This window comes from Pan troglodytes, chromosome 10 (genome assembly GCF_028858775.2).
Source record: "Pan troglodytes isolate AG18354 chromosome 10, NHGRI_mPanTro3-v2.0_pri, whole genome shotgun sequence".
NCBI lineage: Eukaryota > Metazoa > Chordata > Mammalia > Primates > Hominidae > Pan > Pan troglodytes.
The window spans coordinates 44558969-44578502 of NC_072408.2; the positions used below are offsets into that span (position 1 = coordinate 44558969).

Consider the following 19534-nt stretch of genomic DNA (forward strand, 5'->3'; position numbering starts at 1 on the left):
TTTTGATCTGAAGTTTGATCAAAAGTTTGGACTAGCTTAGAAGTGAGCTCTGAGGCCCAGCACAGTGGCTCACACCTGTAATCCCAGCACTTTGGGAGGCCGAGGTGGGCAGATCACGAGGTAAGGAGATCGAGACCATCCTGGCTAACACAGTGAAACCCTGTCTCTACTAAAAATACAAAAAATTAGCCGGGCGTCGTGGCACACACCTGTAGTCCTAGCTATGCGGGAGGCTGAGGCAGGAGAATTGTCGCTTGAACCCAGGAGGCGGAGGTTGCAGTGAGCCGAGATCGCGCCACTGCACTCCAGCCTGGGTGACAGAGCGAGACTCCATCTCAAAAAAAAAAAAAAAAAAGAAAGAAAACAGTGAGCTCTGGAGGCAAAAAAATGGATGAAATAACTACTCCAGTTTTCTTTGATTTGACCAAGTAGACCTAAATTTTCTGCTGCTAAAATTAAGTAAATAGTGACCTTTCCCCAAAGATTTCCACAGGAAAAATTTTGTCACTACAAAGAATTTTCTGAATTTTCCTTTTTTTCTCTCTTTTTTTTTTTTTTTGAGATGGAGTTTCGTTCTGTTGCCCAGGGTGGAGTACAGTGGTGCCATCTCGGCTCACTGCAACCTCTGCCTCCTGGGTTCAAGTGATTCTCCTGCCTCAGCCTCCTGAGTAGCTGAGATTACAGGTGCGTGCCACCATGCCTGGCTAATTTTTGTATTTTCAGTAGGGACAGGGTTTCACCACGTTGGTCAGGCTGGTCTAGAGCTCCTGACCTCGTGATCCGCCCGCCTCGGCATCCCAAACTGCTAGGATTACAGGCGTGAGCCACTGCGCCCAGCCTCTCCCATAATTTTTTATTTTTATTTATTTATTTTTTTTTGAGATGGAGTTTTGCTCTCGGCTCACTGCCACCTCTGCCTCCTGGGTTCAAGCGATTCTCCTGCCTAAGCCTGCCAAGCAGCTGGGATTACAGGTGCCCGCCGCCACACCCTGCTAATTTTTTATATTTAGTAGAGATGGGGTTTCACCATGTTGGTCAGGCTGGTCTCAAACTCCTGACTTCGGGTGATCCACCTGCCTTGGCCTCCCAAAGTGCTGGGATTACAGGCGTGAGCCACTGTGCCTGGCCCCATAATTTTTTATACTTTTGTTTTTTGTTTTGTTTTGAGACGGAGTCTGGCTCTGTCACCCAGGCTGGAGTGCAGTGGCGTGATCTCAGCTCACTGCAAGTTCTGCCTCCCGGGTTCATGCCCATTCTCCTGCCTCAGCCTCCCGAGTAGCTGGGACTACAGGTGCCCGCCACCACACCCAGCTAATTTTTTTGTATTTTTAGTAGAGATGGCCTTTCACCGTGTTAGCCAGGATGGCCTTGATCTCCTGACCTCGTGATCCGCCCGCCTCGGCCTCCCTAAGTGCTGGGATTACAGGCGTGAGCCACTGCGCCTGGCCAGTTTTTTACACTTTTGGTATCATCAATAGTCTATCAAGTAATGAATACAGCAAATAACAAATGAACAAATTCACAACAAGTATTTTATGGTGTACTGAATAATGCAGCTTGGCTTTCAAGTACAACATCCCTTGAACTGGTCTGTTCTGATCTGTAGACTGGCTCCCTAGAGTTCCCTTGAAGTGGGCTGCACCTCTCAGTCCATCCCTACAGTCCACAGTCCTGAAGTCAGGTTCCACAATGTCAGATGTCTGGCCTTAAATTCCCAACCAACTCTTCAAAATGAGTTTACACATAGGAAGGAGACCAAAATGGGAAGAGGGTCTAAACACCATAAGGAACAATTGAGGAAACCTGTGAGAAAGGCTTGGTCAAGGGCACATGCAAGTTGTCTTCAAGCATGTGTGGAAGAGAAATTAGATCTACTCTATGAGTACAGAAGGCCAACCCAAGACTAATAGGAAAAAGTTTGTTTGTTTGTTTTGAGATGGAGTCTTGCTCTGTCACCGAGGCTGGAGTACAGTGGCGTGATCCGATCTCAGCTCACTGCAGTCTTCGCCTCCCAGGTTCAAGCGATCCTTCTACCTCAGCCTCCTGCGTAGCTGGGACTACAGGTGTGCGCCACCACACCCAGCTAAAATTTGTATTTTTACTAAAGACAGGGTTTCACCATTTTGACCAGGCTGGTCTCGAACTCCTGACCTCAAGTGATCCGCCAGCCTTGGCCTCCCGAAGTGCTGGGATTATAAGTGTGAACTGCCACGCCCAGCCAGAAAAAGTTTTAACAGAGCTAGTTTAAAATCAAGTGATACTGTCTCAGGCAAGATGTTAGTTTCCGGTTTCTGGAAGTATTGGGAAGCAGAGGCTAAATGAACATTTGTCAGAGTTATAACAAAAGCAGTTCATCTACCAGACTGAGATTTGAACTTCCAAGTCTAAATAATACCTTCCTCTCCCTTTTTAGAGGGAGGAGGAGCCCTTGTCTGAACATGGGGTTCCTAGCCTTAAAAAATGAGATTTCAGACACAGGAGCAAAGATGGAAGCAGGGATAGATAGAGCTATAGATGAAAACATTCGGGGTGGAACAGGAGAAGCAATGATGAGGCTCCTTGGAGTAGTATAAAAGGTGACTGATGGAAGGGAAGGGTAAAGTGAGACAAGTCAGAGAAGGATATTGGGGAGGAGAGGAATGTCTGTGTGAGGGTTCAGAGAAAGAAGAAGGCCTGGTGTCTGCAGAAAATGGTAGCACTTTACCCAGAGAGGAGGGTGCAAGCCAGAGAATTGCATAGATAGTGTTACATGGAGAACACTTACCTTTCAACAGTGGAACTTGGGTATAGGCTCTTGTTCACTGGAAGGAAGACGCCAGTGTAATGGGAGCTTTAGCAAGCCCCCATCTTAAAAACTAACACAAAAGAGACCACCTACAACATGTTGGTAAAGAAAGTAAAGGCTGACTTATAACAATTGTGAATATTTAGAGAAATTCCAGGTGTGATTTCTGCTCTTAACCTACTTTTTGACTTTGACCTCTGGAGCATCTTTTGAAATATTAATCTCTTTAGTCACCAAATGTACTTTTCTCTTTCAGGCAGAAGGCCACAAGCTGTACAAGGACCTGAAGAACTTCCTTAGTGCAGTCAAAGGTGGGCAATGCAGCATGGGAGAATCCAGAGGGCATTTATACAGCTACTAGGAGGTTTGGGGTGGAAAACAATAGCCATACCCCCAGGTTTTTGTCATTTTATCATTTGACTACTCAACTCCTGGAACTTTGTGGGCTGAGGAAGAGTGACTTTTCCTTTCAGCCCCATCCAGCTTTCCTCACTTATATAACCTAAACCTTCTGAGTTTGTCCTTCTGAATTGGAACCACTGATTTGTCACCCATGTGATTACACCAACTACTGTTGGGGAAACATGATGGTGGGACTGAATTCTCTCCTTTCAGTGATGCATGAAAGTTCAAAAAGAGTGTCAGAAACCCTGCAGGAGATCTACAGCAGTGAGTGGGACGGTCATGAGGAGCTGAAGGCCATCGTAGGGGTAAGAGTGGCTTGAGTTTTACAACTTATTGGCACTTACTCCTGTTTGCATCTCAACCTCAGCTTAGCTTCTCTATCCAAGAAAATAGGAAAACAAAGGAGCCAGTTCACACTGTGCATTTGTGTAGCCTCAGTCACTGGGTGGTAGGAAGAAGCTACAACTCTTAAGGTAAAAACAAGTTTTCCCTAATCTGTGGATCCCTCTAATTTTGACCCTCTTCTCCTCTTTAAAACATTATGGGAAGTTTTACCTCCTAAAGATTGGTTGTTTTTTAAAACAAACTTCATGCAGTTATACACTCTTAAACTTTCCCATCTAAGCTCTGGAGTCCAAGGCTTTGACCTTGTGCCCTGTTCTTAATCTCTGAATGTATGTTCAGACTCCCATAGAGCAGTTCCTTGGGGTAGGGGCTGTCTCTTTTCTTCCTCTGACTAGTCCCCGGAATCCAACATGGTATTCTAAATACGGTGCTACAAAAAAGGTTTTTGCAGGGAGAATTTGGGTATTTCCCTGGTAGGCAGTTGCTGTTGGGAAGTGGAGCCTTCACCAGCCTCTGACTCTATCCTACAGAATAATGATCTCCTTTGGGAAGACTACGAGGAGAAACTGGCTGACCAGGCTGTGAGGACCATGGACAACTATGTTGCCCAGTTCAGTGAAATTAAGGTACTCAATGTACAGAATCAAGGCTGGGTTGTGGATGACCCATCCAGGTTAGAGAACATATTGGGTTAAGCATTATAAGTAGAATTAGAGCTCACGATTAAGAAAGAAGTTTGGGTAAGTTAGGAGAAAGATTAAGGTTGAGGGTTAGACAAGAGGTTAGGATAGAAGGTTGGAAGTAGTGTGAAGTTTATGTTTAAACTTAGATTTCAAGGCTGGGTGCAGTGGCTCACACCTGTAATCCCAGTACTTTGGGAGGCCGATGCAAGAGAATCACTTGAGCCCAGGAGTTTGGGACCAGCCTGGGCAACATGGCAAAATCCCATCTCTACAAAAAATACAAAAAAAAATAGTCGTGTGGTGGTGCGTGTCTGTAGTCCCAGCCACCCTAGGAGACTGAGGTGAAGGATCACTTCAGCTGGGGAGGGAGAGGTTGCAGTGAGCCGAGATCATGCCACTGTGCTCCAGCCTGGGTGACAGAGGCTGGTGTCTCAAAATAAGTAAATAAAATAAACTTAGATTTCAGTAAGCTATATTTGGGCTGATTTCGAATTAGATCCAAGTTAGAGGCATCCCTTTTAGCTGTGAGAAACAGCTGATGGCACTAAAGATGTTTATTGTATAGAAGAGGAAACATGGAGCAATCAAATAGTTATCTTCAAATATTTGAAAGTCTGTTAGGTAAAATAGGAATTCGACCTATTCTAAACTGTTCTGCTTTCTGTTCCAGAAAGCAGAATTATAATTCATCTATTCATTCAGCTAGTTTTTTTTTTTTTTTTTCTTTTTTTTTGAGATAGAGTCTTGCTCTGTTGCCCAGGGTGGAGTGCAATGGCGCGGTCTTGGCTCACTGCAACCCCCACCTCCCAGGTTCTAGGGATTCTCCCACCTCAGCCTCCCGAGTAGCTGGGATTACAGGCATGCGTCACCACGCCCAGCTAATTTTTGTATTTTTAGTGGAGACAGGGTTTCTCTGTGTTGTCCAGGCTGGTCTCAAACTCCTGACATCAGGTGATCCGCCCACGGCCTCCCAAAGTGCTGGGATTGCAGGCGTGAGCCACTGCACCCAGCTCTAGTATTTATTAAACACCTACTCTGTCAAGCACCGTGCTGATTCAGAGGAAGAAGTTAGAAGGAGGCTGACTTAAGTTCCTAATAGTTAAAGCTTTCCAAAAATGAAATGAAATAGACTCAAAGATAGTGAGTTGTCTGTTCTTTGTGCAAACAGAAGTCAAACTACTTCTTATCTTGGATGTTATAGAGAAGCCTCATGGTATTGTATGGGAAATTGGACCAGATAATTGCTAAGATCTTTTCAAATTCTGTGACTGAGAGAATGAAACGGTTCAATGACATAGTTTGCTTCTCACTGGTATAATTTATAGTTTGGATAAGGCTGAGTAGACTTTCTCTCAGTGGTCATAGTAATTTATAGCTTTTATTGTGTTTTAGAGCTTTCAAAGCACTTTGTATTCAGCAATCGATCTTTCAAATAACAGTTGTATAAGGGGAGATGGGGCTACTGAGGCTCCAAAAGAGATGTGCCTTGCCACTGGCCACAGGCTATGAATGGCAGATTTGGGACTAATTCCCAAAAATCCAGACTTTCACTTTCATGTGATTCTCAAGGCCATTTCTCCTGGAGGCTGAACCAGTTTATAATGGGTTCATAGGAAATATTAAAATTTAATACAGTGGGAGGTGGAGGTGGAAATATATATATGTATTTAATTATGTATCTATTACATATATATAATTAATACAGATTTCCACATGCTCTGTAGGACTCTATCTCCCTCTGAGAATCCCCCATTCTTCCCAGATACTGAGGGAGACCCCATGGGCGCAAAACCCTATTAGAAAGTGAAATTTGGGCCAGGTGCAGTTGCTCATGCCTGTAATCCCAGCACTTTGGGAGGCCGAGGTGGGCATATCACATGAGCCCAGGAGTTCGAGACCAGCCTGGCCAAGATGGCAAAACCCTATCTCAACTAAAAATACAAAAATTAGCCGGGCTTGGTGCACACGCCTATAATTCCAGCTACCTGGGAGGCCGAAGCACAAAAATTGCTTGAATCTGGGAGGCAGAGGTTGCAGTGAGCTGAGATCGCACCACTGCACTCCAGCCTGGGCAACAGAGCAAGACCCTGTCTCAAAAAAAACAAAAGCAAAAAACAACGAAAGTGAAATTTGATAGTAGGATGTAAGAATCTTGCTCTCTGTTTGGTATTCTGTTACCTACATCCTGGCCACTAAAAAATGAGTATCCACACCCTTTCTCATTACCCTGGGTCAGGAGAGAATTGCCAAGCGGGGTCGGAAACTCGTGGACTATGACAGTGCCCGACATCACCTGGAGGCAGTTCAGAATGCCAAGAAGAAAGATGAGGCCAAGACTGCCAAGGTAAATCAAAAACAACAATAAAAACTGGTAAACTCTTCCTGTTCTCCTTCTCCCCATGGTGGTAGCAGGTGGCTGGGCCAACATGGGTATAGGAAATTATAAATTCAGCATCCAGTGTCCTAAAGGAAATCTGTTTCTTCTGACACTGATGCTGTAAGGATAGTCAGAGTCTTGAGGCTGGGGAGGGCATGGTCAGGGGAAGAAGAGGGATGGCTCCTAAAAAGCCTAGTGCCTAAAAAAATGCAGAGGATGAAGGAGGCATGCTGTAGTACTGGGTTCAGAATTGAGGGAGATTGTCTTGTCTCTTTTACCACCTAGGCAGAGGAAGAGTTCAACAAAGCCCAGACTGTGTTTGAAGATCTGAACCAAGAACTACTAGAGGAGCTGCCTATTCTTTATAATAGGTAATGACTGAAATTCAGAAAAGGTGCCTTTGCTTCACACAAGGCACCTTGTGTGCCTTGACAGTAAGTAGATAAAAGTGTTTTAGATTTAAATTCCCACACTGCCCCTCCCTTTTTTTTTTTTCGAGACAGGGTCTCACTCTGTCACCCAGGCTAGAGTGCAGTAGCACTCAATCTCAGCTCACTGCAACCTCCACCTCCCTAGTTCAAGTGATTGTTGTGCTTCAGCCACCCGAGTACCTGGGATTACAGGCATGTGCCACCATGCCTGGCTAATTTTTTTTGTATTTTTAGTAGAGATGGGGTTTCACCATGTTGCCCAGGCTGGTCTTGAACTCCTGGCTTCAAGTGATCCCCCTGCCTTGGCGTCCCAAAGTTCTGGGATTACAGGTGTGAGCCACCACGCCCAGCCAGATTTTCCACATTTAAAGAGAAATCTGAGCAGAAACTCCATTTGTATCCTTTTTTCTTTTTATTGTACAAGAGATGCATTAATAGAATTATGGTCAGAATATTTTATATTGTCACTTATTAGTGTACATAGGATGGAGCCTTTTTAATGAACACATGTATTCTAAAACATTATGTGACTCCTAATTAAAATGAAATTGAAATTTTATTTTTTATTTTATTAATTAATTAATTTATTTATTTATTTTGAGACAGGGTCTCACTCTGTCACCCAGGCTGGAGTGTGGCTCACTGTAACCTATGCCTCCCGGGTTCAAGCAATTCTCCCACCTCAGCTTCCTGAGTAGCTGGGACTACAGGCACGTGCCACCACACCTGACTAATTTTTGTTTTTGTTTGTTTGTTTGTTTTGTTTTGAGACAGAGTCTCACTCTGTTGCCAGGCTGGAGTGCAGTGGCACAATCTCGGCTCGCTGCAACCTCCACCTCCCGGATTCAAGCGATTCTCCTGCCTCAGCCTCCCGAGTAGCTGGGACTACAGGCACGTGCCACTAAGTCCAGCTAATTTTTTGTATTTTAGTAGAGATGGGGTTTCACCATGTTGGCCAGGATGGTCTCAATCTCCTGACCTTGTGATCCGCCCACCTCAGCCTCCCAAAGTGCTGGGATTACACGCGTGAGCCACCGTGCCTGGCCATTTTTGTATTTTTTGACAGGTTTCACCCTGTTGGACAGGCTGGTCTCAAACTCCTGACCTCAGGTGATCTACCTGCCCCAGCCTCCCAAAGTGCTGGGATTACAGGCATGAGCCACCGTGCCTGGCCTAGAAATGAAATTTAATACAGTTTCTTTAAAAGTATACTTCCTTGATTCACTTACAGGAGAATTCCATTAATGTACATACAGGCGCAGAAGTCATCCTGTATTGCATAAAGGGAAAGAATAATTACTTACTGTAATAATTATAATTAGATAGCCTTATATTTATATAGCCCTTTAAAAAATTATTCAGAGCCCTTTCATGTCTCCTCAGCCCTTCAAGAGCCCAAATTAGATAACTCCATGAAACTGTTAAACTCTGGTGTCAACCTGAGCTGATATTGTCTCCCCTGGCCTTCCTGCTCCTAAGAATCACGTGTGTTCCTGGCCCAGCTCTGGTGAATCCAGATCCCAGAACATCCTGAGTGTGGGATGTGGGATGGCTTTCTTTTTTTTTTTTTTTTTTTTTTAAGATAGAGTCTCGCTCTGTCGCCCAGGCTGGAGTGCAGTGGCACGATCTCGGCTCACTGCAACCTCTGCCTACCAGGTTCAAGCGACTCTCTTGCCTCAGCCTCCTGAGTAGCTGGGACTACAGGCACATGCCACCACACCTGGCTAATTTTTTTTTTTTTTAGTAGAGACGGGTTTTACCATGTTAGCCAGGATGGTCTTGATCTCCTGACTTCATGATACACCCACCTTGGCCTCCCAAAGTGCTGGGATTACAGGCGTGAGCCACTGTGCCCAGCGGGATGGCTTTCATTTAGGAGCCTTGGTGGCTGGTTTTGGCTTAAGTCCTACTTTGTATTTCAAACAAAGAACTCCTTTCCCGTGCCTTACTCGTATGTGTTTGTGGTTTTGCTTCCTAATAGTCGTATTGGCTGCTATGTGACCATCTTCCAAAACATTTCCAACTTGAGGGATGTCTTCTACAGGGAAATGAGCAAGGTGAGAGGTGTCTGGCCAATTGAGGCTCCTAGGTGTGTTTTCTAGTAAATATGAAGGTAGCCTTGACTTACATGATTTCTTTAAATATCCGTATTGGCACCACAGATTTTGACTTTTATCTCATGATGAAATAAGAGCACTTGATTGTGTACTTAACTGTATTGAAACACATATATACACTATCCGAGGGCCCTCTTCATCTCCCTTAACAACTGAGTAAGTGTGTCCAAATTTGAGCTTTAGCATGAGTAAAGGAGGTTAGGCCTATAGAAGGAAAAATTAAAATGGGGAACCCCATTGTGAAATCTCTATCTATTGTTGCTGGGGACTGGAGAGGGCAGTGTTTAAGGGCAAGTCAGTTTCTCAGGTGGTTGGTCTCAAATAAGACTAATCCTGTCAGTGACAGGCAGCCATATAACATAATTTATGAAGTCTTTTCTAGTCCTGGGATTCCAAGATTCTTTGCTACTACAACATTTATATTAGTTATATTCACAAAGAGCTATACATACTACTCTCCATAGTTTATTTGGCTAAAGTATGATTTGCCTAGTTAATATTAAAAATGAGGTTTTTGGTTTTTTTATTTTTGAGATGGAGTCTTGCTCTGGCGCCTAGGCTGGAGTGCAGTGGCGCAATCTCGGCTCACTGCAAGCTCCGCCTCCTAGGTTCACGCCATTCTCCTGCCTCAGCCTCCCGAGTAGCTGGGACTACAGGTGCCCACCACCACGCCCAGCTAATTTTTTTGTATTTTTAGTAGAGACAGGGTTTCACCGTGTTAGCCAGGATGGTCTCGATCTCCTGACCTCGTGATCCGCCCACCTCGGCCTCCCAAAGTGCTGGGATTACAGGCGTGAGCCTGTAAAATGAGTTTTACATTTTTAGGCGCCTGGCCTAAAAATGAGTTTTCATTCCCTGGATCACCTGTGAGAAGCTAGAACCTCAAATCAGACATCAGTTATGGACCCTGCCTTGAGACAGCTGCCAGTCTGATGGAAGAGGCAGAACTTAGAACACAGAGAGACAAGGAAGAGGGGGTGGCGGGACAGGACCCTGGACTCTAATGCTAGACAGATGAAGAGGAATTCACATCAGAATTGAAAGGGGGAGGGTTTATTTTGGGAAGCTGTCTGAAGGGGAGGGGAGAAGGGATATGCCACTCTCGGGTTCCCAGTTGGCTAGCATCCCCATCTTTCTTATTGGCTCTAGCTGAACCACAATCTCTACGAGGTGATGAGCAAACTGGAGAAGCAACATTCCAATAAAGTCTTTGTGGTGAAGGGACTGTCAAGGTGAGCAGCATCCAAGACTCTTTTTTGCTTCGCTTGTCCTGTGTGTGAATGTATTCAACATCCTCATCTCCAGTCCAGAATCCTGACCTGTCCCTTATGTGCATGTGCGTGATGATGTTTGTTGTTTGTACTATGCTCCTATATAAATTATTTTGCTTTTTACTAAATATTTCTTTTTTTTTTTTTTTGAGACGGAGTCTCACTCTGTCGCCCAGGCTGGAGCGCAGTGGCGTGATCTCGGCTCACTGCAAGCTCCGCCTCCCGGGTTCCTGCCATTCTCCTGCCTCAGCCTCCTGAGTAGCTGGGACTACAGGCGCCCGCCATCATGCCCGACTCATTTTTTTTTTTTTTTTTTTTTTGTATTTTTAGTAGAGATGGGGTTTCACCGTGTTATCCAGGATGGTCTCAATCTCCTGACCTCGTGATCCACCCGCCTCGGCCTCACAAAGTGCTGGGATTACAGGCGTGAGCCACCGCGCCCGGCAGCTTTTTACTGAATATTTCAAGGCCAGACATGGTGGCTCATGCCTATAATCCCAGTACTTTGGGAGGCTGAGGCAGGAGAATCACTTGAGATCAGGAGTTTGAAACCAGTCTGGGCAACATAGTGAAATCTCATCTCTACAAAAAAAGATTAAAAGAAAAAAAAAATTAGCCGGGCAAGGTGGTGCGTTCCTTTACTCCTAGCTACTCAGGAGGCTGAAGCAGGAGGATCACTTGAGTGCAGGAGTTTGAGGGTGCAGTGAGCTATGATCATGCCACTGCACTCCAGCCTGGGTGACAGAGCAAGACCCTGTCTCTAAAAAAATTAATAAAAATTAAATATTTTATACATAACTGAATGTATAAAGAATAATACAACAAATAGCCATGTACCTACCATCAAATTTAAGAACTCGGCTGTTGTAAATATAGCTGAAGTTCCCAATGTTCCTTCCCCACTCACTTTTTCTTTCTGACCCCACTAAATGTAACCGCTATGTTACATTTAGTATTTATCATTCCTATGTGTGTTGTTTTATGTGTGCATGTATGTTTCACACATAAAATAATACGCATGAAAATAAATACTAAATGTAATACTAAATGTAACATACACACACTGTATTGTTTCACACATACATGCACACATAAAATATTGTTTTGCATGTTTTTGGGGGTTTTTTTTGGGGTTTTTTTTTTGAGACAGGGTCTTGCTCTGTCACCTAGGCTGGAGTGCAATGGCACAATCTTGGCTTACTGCAACCTCTGCTTCCCGGGTTCAAGCAATTCTCCTGCCTCAGCCTCCAGAGTAGCTGGGATTACAGGCACATGCCACCACACCCAGCTAATTTTTGTATTTTTAGTAGAGACGGGGTTTCACTATATTGGCCAGGCTGGTCTTGAACTTCTGACCTCGTGATCCGCCCGTCTTGGCCTCCCAGAGTGCTGGGATTACCGGTGTGAACCACCACGCCCAGCTGTTTTGCATGTTTTTAAACTTTATATAAATGGACTTATACTGTATGTATTGTTCTGCAACTTCTTTTGTTCTCTTAGTGTTGTTTGTAAGATTTTTTGTTATTGCTACATGTTGTTATAATAGCTCTGCTGTTTCCTTTCTATAGTTGTTATTGTATGCCTAGTTCATGATTTATTTATCCTCCTGCTAGTTTGGGGCATTTGAGTTGTCTTCTAGGTTTTTGCTATTATAAATAATGTTGTGATGAACATGTTTTACATTTGTCCCTGTGAATATTATCAAGAGTTTCTTTAGGGTCTATACTTGGAGCAGGATTGTTGAGTCATAAGGTCTGTCATGGGGCTTCTTGACCCTTAATGAGATATTTCCATATTGCTCTGCAAGGTGATAATTCCAGTTTACCACCCATCAGCAGTGAGTAAGAGCCCTCATGAGTCCACATTCTCACTACATGTGAAATTGTCAGACTTCTTCATTCTTACAAGCTCATGAGTATGAAATGGAATTTTTTTGCCGTTTTAAATCATAGCTTCATGATTGCTAGTTTCCTTGAGCATCTTTTCATGTTATTGGCCATTTAAGGTTCCTGTTCTGTGACTTTCCTATATATCGTTTTCCCATTTTTCAATTGGGTTGTTGACCTTTTTTAAAAAAATTGATCTATATAAGTTTTTGTGCCAGACACGATGGCTCACGCCTGTAATCCCAGCACTTTGGGAGGCCGAGGCAGGTGGATCACAAGGTCAAGAGATCGAGACCATCCTGGCTAACACAGTGAAACCCCATCTCTACTAAAAATACAAAAAAAAATTAGCTGGGCATGGTGGCGGGCGCCTGTAGTCCCAGCTATTCGGGAGGCTGAGGCAGGAGAATGGCATGAACCTGGGAGGCAGAGCTTGCAGTGAGCCGAGATTGCGCCACTGCACTCTAGCCTGGGTAACAGAGCGAGACTCCATCTCAAAAAAAATAAATAAATAAATAAAAATAAGGTTTTTTTTTTTGGCTGATATATTCTAGATTCTAATCTTGGATGCTCAAGGATAAGCATGGCATCCAGCACATAGTAGCTACTTGATACATATTATAGTTGATTCTTGTTGTTCATGGTAGTTTTGTTTTATAAAGTTGCCATACTCACTGAACATCAAAACACAGGTTTCTGTGAGCCCCTGGTCACAACATTTTCATCAACCACCCAACATATAACCTTGTTTTATGTGAGTTTCTGTTTAAAGATACCTTATTTAATATATATTATTAATTTATTAATATTGAACTCACAACCAGCAGCATTGTAACTCATGCCTGAATGAAGCTTACCTAATAATACATGTATTTTCTCTGGAAGGCACATCACAGTCTTTTTGCACTTAGCACTACAGCTTGGGGGCCATTTAAAGTAGCAAAATCACCAGCAAAAAGCACAAAGTTAGGAAAACATGGTGGAAAGGACACTTGTTTACAGTTTGAGAACGGAAGCAAGAAGGTAGATGATTGCCTTGTTAGACTTCATCTGGAAAGTGCGTGTCAGGCAACTCATTCTTCACCACTTGGGCATCTCCAATAGTGACTGGGAAAGTGCCACAAGTATTGATTTGGGAGTTCCAAATAAATAAGTAGGTAATTCACAAATATGAAATCTGTGTAGTTCAACTGTATATCACCCATTAATCTTTGCCCCAGAGGAAATATTTGCGACATTTTGCAGTGTTTCTTTCCAGTCTCTTTCTCTGTACGTATTTTTACATAATTGAGTTCATGATATAGATAACATTTTGGCCTTTTTTCATTTCACTGTATAAGTGTTATTGTAAATTATGCAAACTTTCTAACATTTTAAATTGCTTTATTCTGTTTTTTTATTACACGCATCATAATTTATTTTTGCATATTTACATTGCTTCTGGTTTTTAGCCGTTCTGAATCTGAACACCTTCCTTTTTTAGCAGCAGCAGGCGCTCTTTAGTCATTTCTCCCCCAGTTCAAACAGCTACAGTCTCCAGTCCTCTTACCTCACCTACTAGTCCCTCTACACTTTCCTTGAAGAGTGAGAGTGAATCTGTCTCAGCAACTGAAGATCTGGCACCTGACGCAGCCCAGGGGGAAGACAATTCTGAGATCAAGGAGCTCTTAGAAGAGGAGGAAATAGAGAAGGAAGGATCTGAAGCAAGCTCCTCTGAGGAAGATGAGCCTCTACCAGCCTGCAATGGCCCCGCCCAGGCTCAGCCCTCTCCTACCACTGAGAGTGCCAAGTCCCAGGAGGAAGTTCTCCCCAGCTCCCCAGCTCCATCACCAGGCGGAGCCCTGAGCCCTTCAGGGCAGCCTTCATCATCTGCCGCAGAAGTAGTCCTCCGAACCCGCACCGCAAGTGAAGGATCTGAACAACCAAAGAAGAGAGCCTCTATCCAGAGGACCTCAGCACCCCCTAGTAGGCCTCCTCCACCCAGAGCCACTGCAAGCCCCAGGCCCTCCTCAGGGAACATACCTTCCAGCCCTACAGCCTCTGGAGGGGGTTCACCCACCAGCCCTAGGGCCTCCTTGGGGACTGGGACTCCAAGTCCTAGGACCTCCCTAGAGGTCTCTCCTAATCCAGAACCACCAGAGAAGCCAGTAAGAACTCCTGAGGCCAAAGAAAATGAAAACATCCACAATCAGAACCCCGAAGAACTTTGTACTTCCCCCACCTTAATGACATCTCAGGTAAGAGTAGTTCTGGTTGGGTATTTAATTTAATTTATTTATTTATTTAAGCTAGGGTCTCACTCAGGCGTCCAGGCTGGAGTGTAGTGGTGCGATCACAGCTCATTGCAGTCTCGACCTCTCAAGCTCAAGTGATCCTCCCCCAACAGAGATAGGGCCTCCTTATGTTGCCCAGACTGGTCTTGAATTCCTGGCCTCAAGTGATCCTCCTGTCTTGGCCTCCCAAAGTGCTGAGATTACAGATGTGAGCCACTGCACCCGGCTCTGGTAGGGTCTTTATATCCTTTTATAACCTCCATGTAGGTATCTTTACTATAGTCAGAATACTCTTGGACACCTTTTTTGGTTCTGGAGATTGTTTCATGTCTTCATAGCTATTAATTTAGTAATCTACTTTCAGGGAAATTGACTTTTTTTTTTTTTTTTTTTTTTTTTTTTTTTGAGATGGAGTCTCGCTCTGTCACCCAGGCTGGAGTGCAGTCGTGCAATCTTGGCTCACTGCAACTTCTGCCTCCTGGGTTCAAGCGATTCTCCTGCCTCAGCCTCCAGAGTAGCTGGGATTACAGGTGCACGCCACCACACCTGGCTAATTTTTGTATTTTTAGTAGAGACGGGGTTTCTCCGTGTTTATTTTTTGTTTGGTTTTGTTTTGTTTTGTTTTTGAGACGGAGTCTCGCTCTGTCGCCCAGGATGGAGTGCAGTGGCACGATCTCTGCTCACTGCAAGCTCCGCCTCCCGGGTTCACGCCATTTTCCTGCCTCAGCCTCCCGAGTAGCTGGGACTACAGGCGCCCGCCACCACGCCTGGCTAATTTTTTGTATTTTTAGTAGAGATGGGGTTTCACCGTGTTAGTCAGGATGGTCTTGATCTCCTGACCTCGTGATCTACCCGCCTCAGCCTCCCAAAGTGCTGGGATTACAGGGGTGAGCCACCTCGCCCGGCTGGTTTCTACAAGTTGGGCAGGCTGGTGCTGAACTCCTGACCTCATGATCCACCTGCCTCGGCCTCCCAAAGTGCTGGGATTACAGGCGTGAGCCACCTTGCCCAGCCGGTAATTGACTTCTATAAGGGGCTTATCTCTAGTAGTGTTAATGAGCAGATTCTTACTAATTTCTTTCTTTTCCTCCAAGTTCTGGGAGTTCCTAGTATAAAGAACCTTTAGTTGAAGCCGGGCGTCGTGGCTCACACCTGTAATTCCAGCACTTTGGGAGGCCAAGGCAGGCAGATCACTTGAGGCCAGGAGTTCGAGACCAGCCTGGCCAACCAACATGGTGAAACCCTGTCTCCATTAAAAATACAAAAATTAGCCAGGCATGATGGTGTCTGTAGTCTCAGCTACTTGGAAGGCCTGAGGCACAAGAACATGAGAATCACTTGAACCCAGGAGGCAGACGTTGCAGTAAGCCGACATCACATCACTGCACTCCAGCCTGGGCAACAGAGTGAGACTGTGTCTCAAAGAAAAGAAAAAGAAAAAGTTAAAAAAAAAAAAACAAAATAAAATAAATAAATAAATAAATAATACATTCAAAAAAATAAAGGACCAATAGTTGGAATCCTGAGCTTTACCTTCTTTAGTGGGGGCAGGAGGGTGGGTCTCACTTCAGTTCATTATACCTGTGACTATGGTAAATAGACCCTGAAAAAAAATGGCAGCAAATTTCCAGGGTGTGTCTTCTCTGATGAGAAGACCTAGAAGCAGGAACTCACAGAGGGAAGTAAAGCAAAAACGACAGCCTTTTGAAAAGGCTGCTCCTTACTTGGGAGGCTGAGACAGGAGGATTGCTTGAGCTTATGAGGTCGAGGCTGCAGTGAGCACTACTACACTCCAGCCTGGGCACCACAGTGGGACCCTATCACAAAAAAAAAAAATTTTAAGGCTTTTGAAAAAAAATTGAGAGATGCCAACCCATTGAAGAGCAACTAGTTCTGTGAAGGATCTGTAAATCAAGTCATACTCTTTTTTTTCTTTCTTTCTTTTGAGACAGGGTCTCACTCTGTCGTCCAGGCTGGAGTGCAGTGGCACGATCATGACTCACTGCAGCCTTGACCTCTCTGGGCCCCAGTGATCTTCCCTCCTTAGCCTCCCACGTAGCTGGTACTACAGGCGCATGCCACCATGCCTGCCTCATTTTTGTATTTTTGGTAGAGATGGGGTTTCGCCATGTTGCCCAGGCTGGTTTCAAACTCCTGGGCTCCAGTGGTCCTCCCATCTCCGCCTCCCAAAGTGCTGGGCTTACAGGTGTGAGCCACCGTGCCCAGCCTCAAGTCATATTCTAGTCACGTTATATGGAAAGACTATCATATAGGGATTTGACTTGTTCTGTGACACTCCAGAGGGCAGAGGCAGAAACTACATATAAAGACTTTTTTTAAGATACATTTTGGATCAATACAAGAGGAACTTTCAACAATTAGCTCAATTTTTTAAATGGGATGGAAAAAAAGTATTGTGGAAGGGCAAAGGAGACACAAGGGGCTGACCAAAAAAAATATGGGATGGGCCACCTTGAAAATTAGTTCTCTTTCCTTGATGTTAAGAGCTAAGGGCCGGGCGCAGTGGCTCACACCTGTAATCCCAGCACTTCGGGAGGCTGAGGTGGGCGGATCATGAGGTCAGGAGATCGAGACCATCCTGGCCAACATGGTGAAACCCCGTCTCTACTAAAAATACAAAAAATTTGTTGGGCATGGTGGTGTGTGCCGTAATCCCAGCTACTCGGGAGGCTGAGGCGGGAGAATCGCTTGAACCCAGGAGGCAGAAGTTGCAGTAAGCCAAGATTGTGCCACGTTGCACTCCAGCCTGGCAACAGAGCAAGACCCTGTCTCAAAAAAAAAAAAAAGATCTAAGATAGATTATCTCCAGTCAGGTACATTGTAGAGAGGATTATGGTGAAATGTCTGACTAGATGGCAACAAGATTTATTCATTCTACAATTACTTACTGAGCCCCTACAGTGTGCCTGGGACTTTTCTAGGAGGTGGGGTATGACAGTGAACAAAACAAAATACCCTGCCTTCCTGAGGCTTATATTTTAGTGCAGGAAGACAGACAAAAAAAAAAAGAATAAATAAAATTACAATCTAGTAATGATAAGTGATATGAAGAAAAATTAAGTAGGGAAGGACACAGGGAGTGGGAGCTGAGTTGCAAGTTTATAGAGCAGTCAGCGGTGACATGTGAGCAATGAAGAAGGCTAGCACATGAGCCATGTGTATATCCGGGAGAAGTGTGTGAGATTTCTGACACTCGTTAGATCACACCACCCTACTACTGCCTGTGTCTGACCAAGGCTACCTCGGGAGCCTCCTGATATCTGAGAGGAGCTAATATGGACCAAGGGCACAGGGATGGCCCCCAGGGTGGAAGGTGTGGGACTCTCTCCTCCATTGTTCACTTTGATTCACAGGTTGCTTCAGAGCCTGGAGAGGCAAAGAAGATGGAAGACAAGGAAGAGGATAATAAGCTTATCTCAGCTGACTCCTCAGAGGTACTAAAAGCCTAAGTCATCTACATGATGATGCCCTATTTTTTTATATATTAAAATTTATTTTTCTTTTTCCAGAAGTATATCTTTCAGAGGCCTTCAGTCTTGATTCACATGAAGCACTGAGGGCCCTAACAGAGCAAGATGTAAAACTTGTCCTGGCCGGGCGCAGTGGCTCACGCCTGTAATCCCAGCACTTTGGGAGGCAGAGGCGGGCGGATTCCCAGGTCAGGAGATCAAGATCATCCTGGCTAACATGGTGAAACCCCGTCTCTACTAAAAATACAAAAAATTAGCCGGGTGTGGTGGCGGGCGCCTGTAGTCCCAGCTACTCGGGAGACTGAGGCAGGAGAATGGCGTGAACCCAGGAGGTGGAGCTTGCAGTGAGCTGAGATTGCGCCACTGCACTCCAGCCTGGGTGACAGAGCGAGACTCCGTCTCAAAAAGAAAAAAAAAAAACTTTTCCTAGGCCGGGTGCAGTGGCTCACGCCTGTAATCCCAGCAGTTTGGGAGGCCGAGGTGGGCGGATCACCTGAGGTCAGGAGTTCGAGAGTTCGAGACCAGCCTGGTCAACATGGTGAAACCCCGTCTCTACTAAAAATACAAAAATTATCCAGGCATGGTGGCATGTGCCTGAAATCCCAGCTACTGAGGAGGCTGAGGCAGGAGAATTGCTTGAACCCAGAAGGCGGAGGTTGCAGTGAGCCAAGATCTCGCCATCGCATTCCAGCCTGGGCAACAAGAGCGAAACTCTGTCTCAAAAAAAAAAAAAAAAACAACTTTTCCTTAAGTCAGGCTCACTGATGCAAGCCTGTAATCCCAGCTACTCAGGATGCTGAGGCGGGAGGATCACTTGAGCCCAGGTGTTCGACACTGTAGTATGCTACGATCACACCTGTGAATAGCCACTGCACTCCAGCTTGGGCAACATAGTGAGATCCCATCTCTTTAAAAAAATTTTAATAAAAAGATCTGGGTGCAGTGCCTCAACCTCCCAAGGTGGCTGTAATCCTAGCACTTTGTTGGGGGCTGAGGCAGGTGGATCACTTGACCCCAGGAGTCTAAGATCAGCCTGGGCAACATAGGAAAAACCCATCTCTACAAAAAATACAAAAATTAGCCAGGCATAGTGTCACATGCCTGTGGCCCCAGCTACTTGGGAAGCTGAGGTGGGATCACCTGAGCCCAGGGAGGTCAAGGGTACAGTGAGCCATGATCATGCCACTGCACTCCAGCCTGGGCAACAGAGTGAGACCCCATCTCAAAAAAAGATTTTTTAAATAATAAAAATGACTTTTCCTTGGTCAGTTTCTAGTCTGAGGCAGCTGTGCTGATGGAGAGAGATAGGCAGGACATGTGGAGAGTGAATAAGTGCAGGATAGATGCAGGGTTTTGAGTAGGTAAGCATAGCCACTTCTCATTTTTCTGCACTGAAAAGAGCAACTGAATGGTTGAATTGATTTCAGTTTGATTTTATAATGTATTATATGATTTTAGATGGAGACAGTA

General features: G+C 44.9%; 1 protein-coding gene across 4 annotated transcripts in view; it reads left to right on the forward strand.

Annotated features, from left to right (window-relative positions):
- The window catches only part of BIN2 (bridging integrator 2), a 43196-nt gene that overhangs the window by 18112 nt on the left and 5550 nt on the right, over window positions 1-19534 (forward strand). Inside the window, exons 3-11 of one of the 4 annotated variants that reach the window (XM_009425372.3) lie at window positions 3042-3096; window positions 3401-3495; window positions 4066-4161; window positions 6455-6562; window positions 6881-6966; window positions 9008-9083; window positions 10293-10375; window positions 13787-14537; window positions 17948-18028. In XM_009425372.3, coding sequence (XP_009423647.3) covers window positions 3042-3096; window positions 3401-3495; window positions 4066-4161; window positions 6455-6562; window positions 6881-6966; window positions 9008-9083; window positions 10293-10375; window positions 13787-14537; window positions 17948-18028 — 1431 coding nt within the window. Of the gene's footprint in view, window positions 1-3041; window positions 3097-3400; window positions 3496-3557; window positions 3664-4065; window positions 4162-6454; window positions 6563-6880; window positions 6967-9007; window positions 9084-10292; window positions 10376-13783; window positions 14538-17947; window positions 18029-19534 lie in introns of those variants that run through there. The other 3 variants (XM_001148380.5, XM_009425374.4, XM_009425373.4) reach the window with 3 other exon arrangements.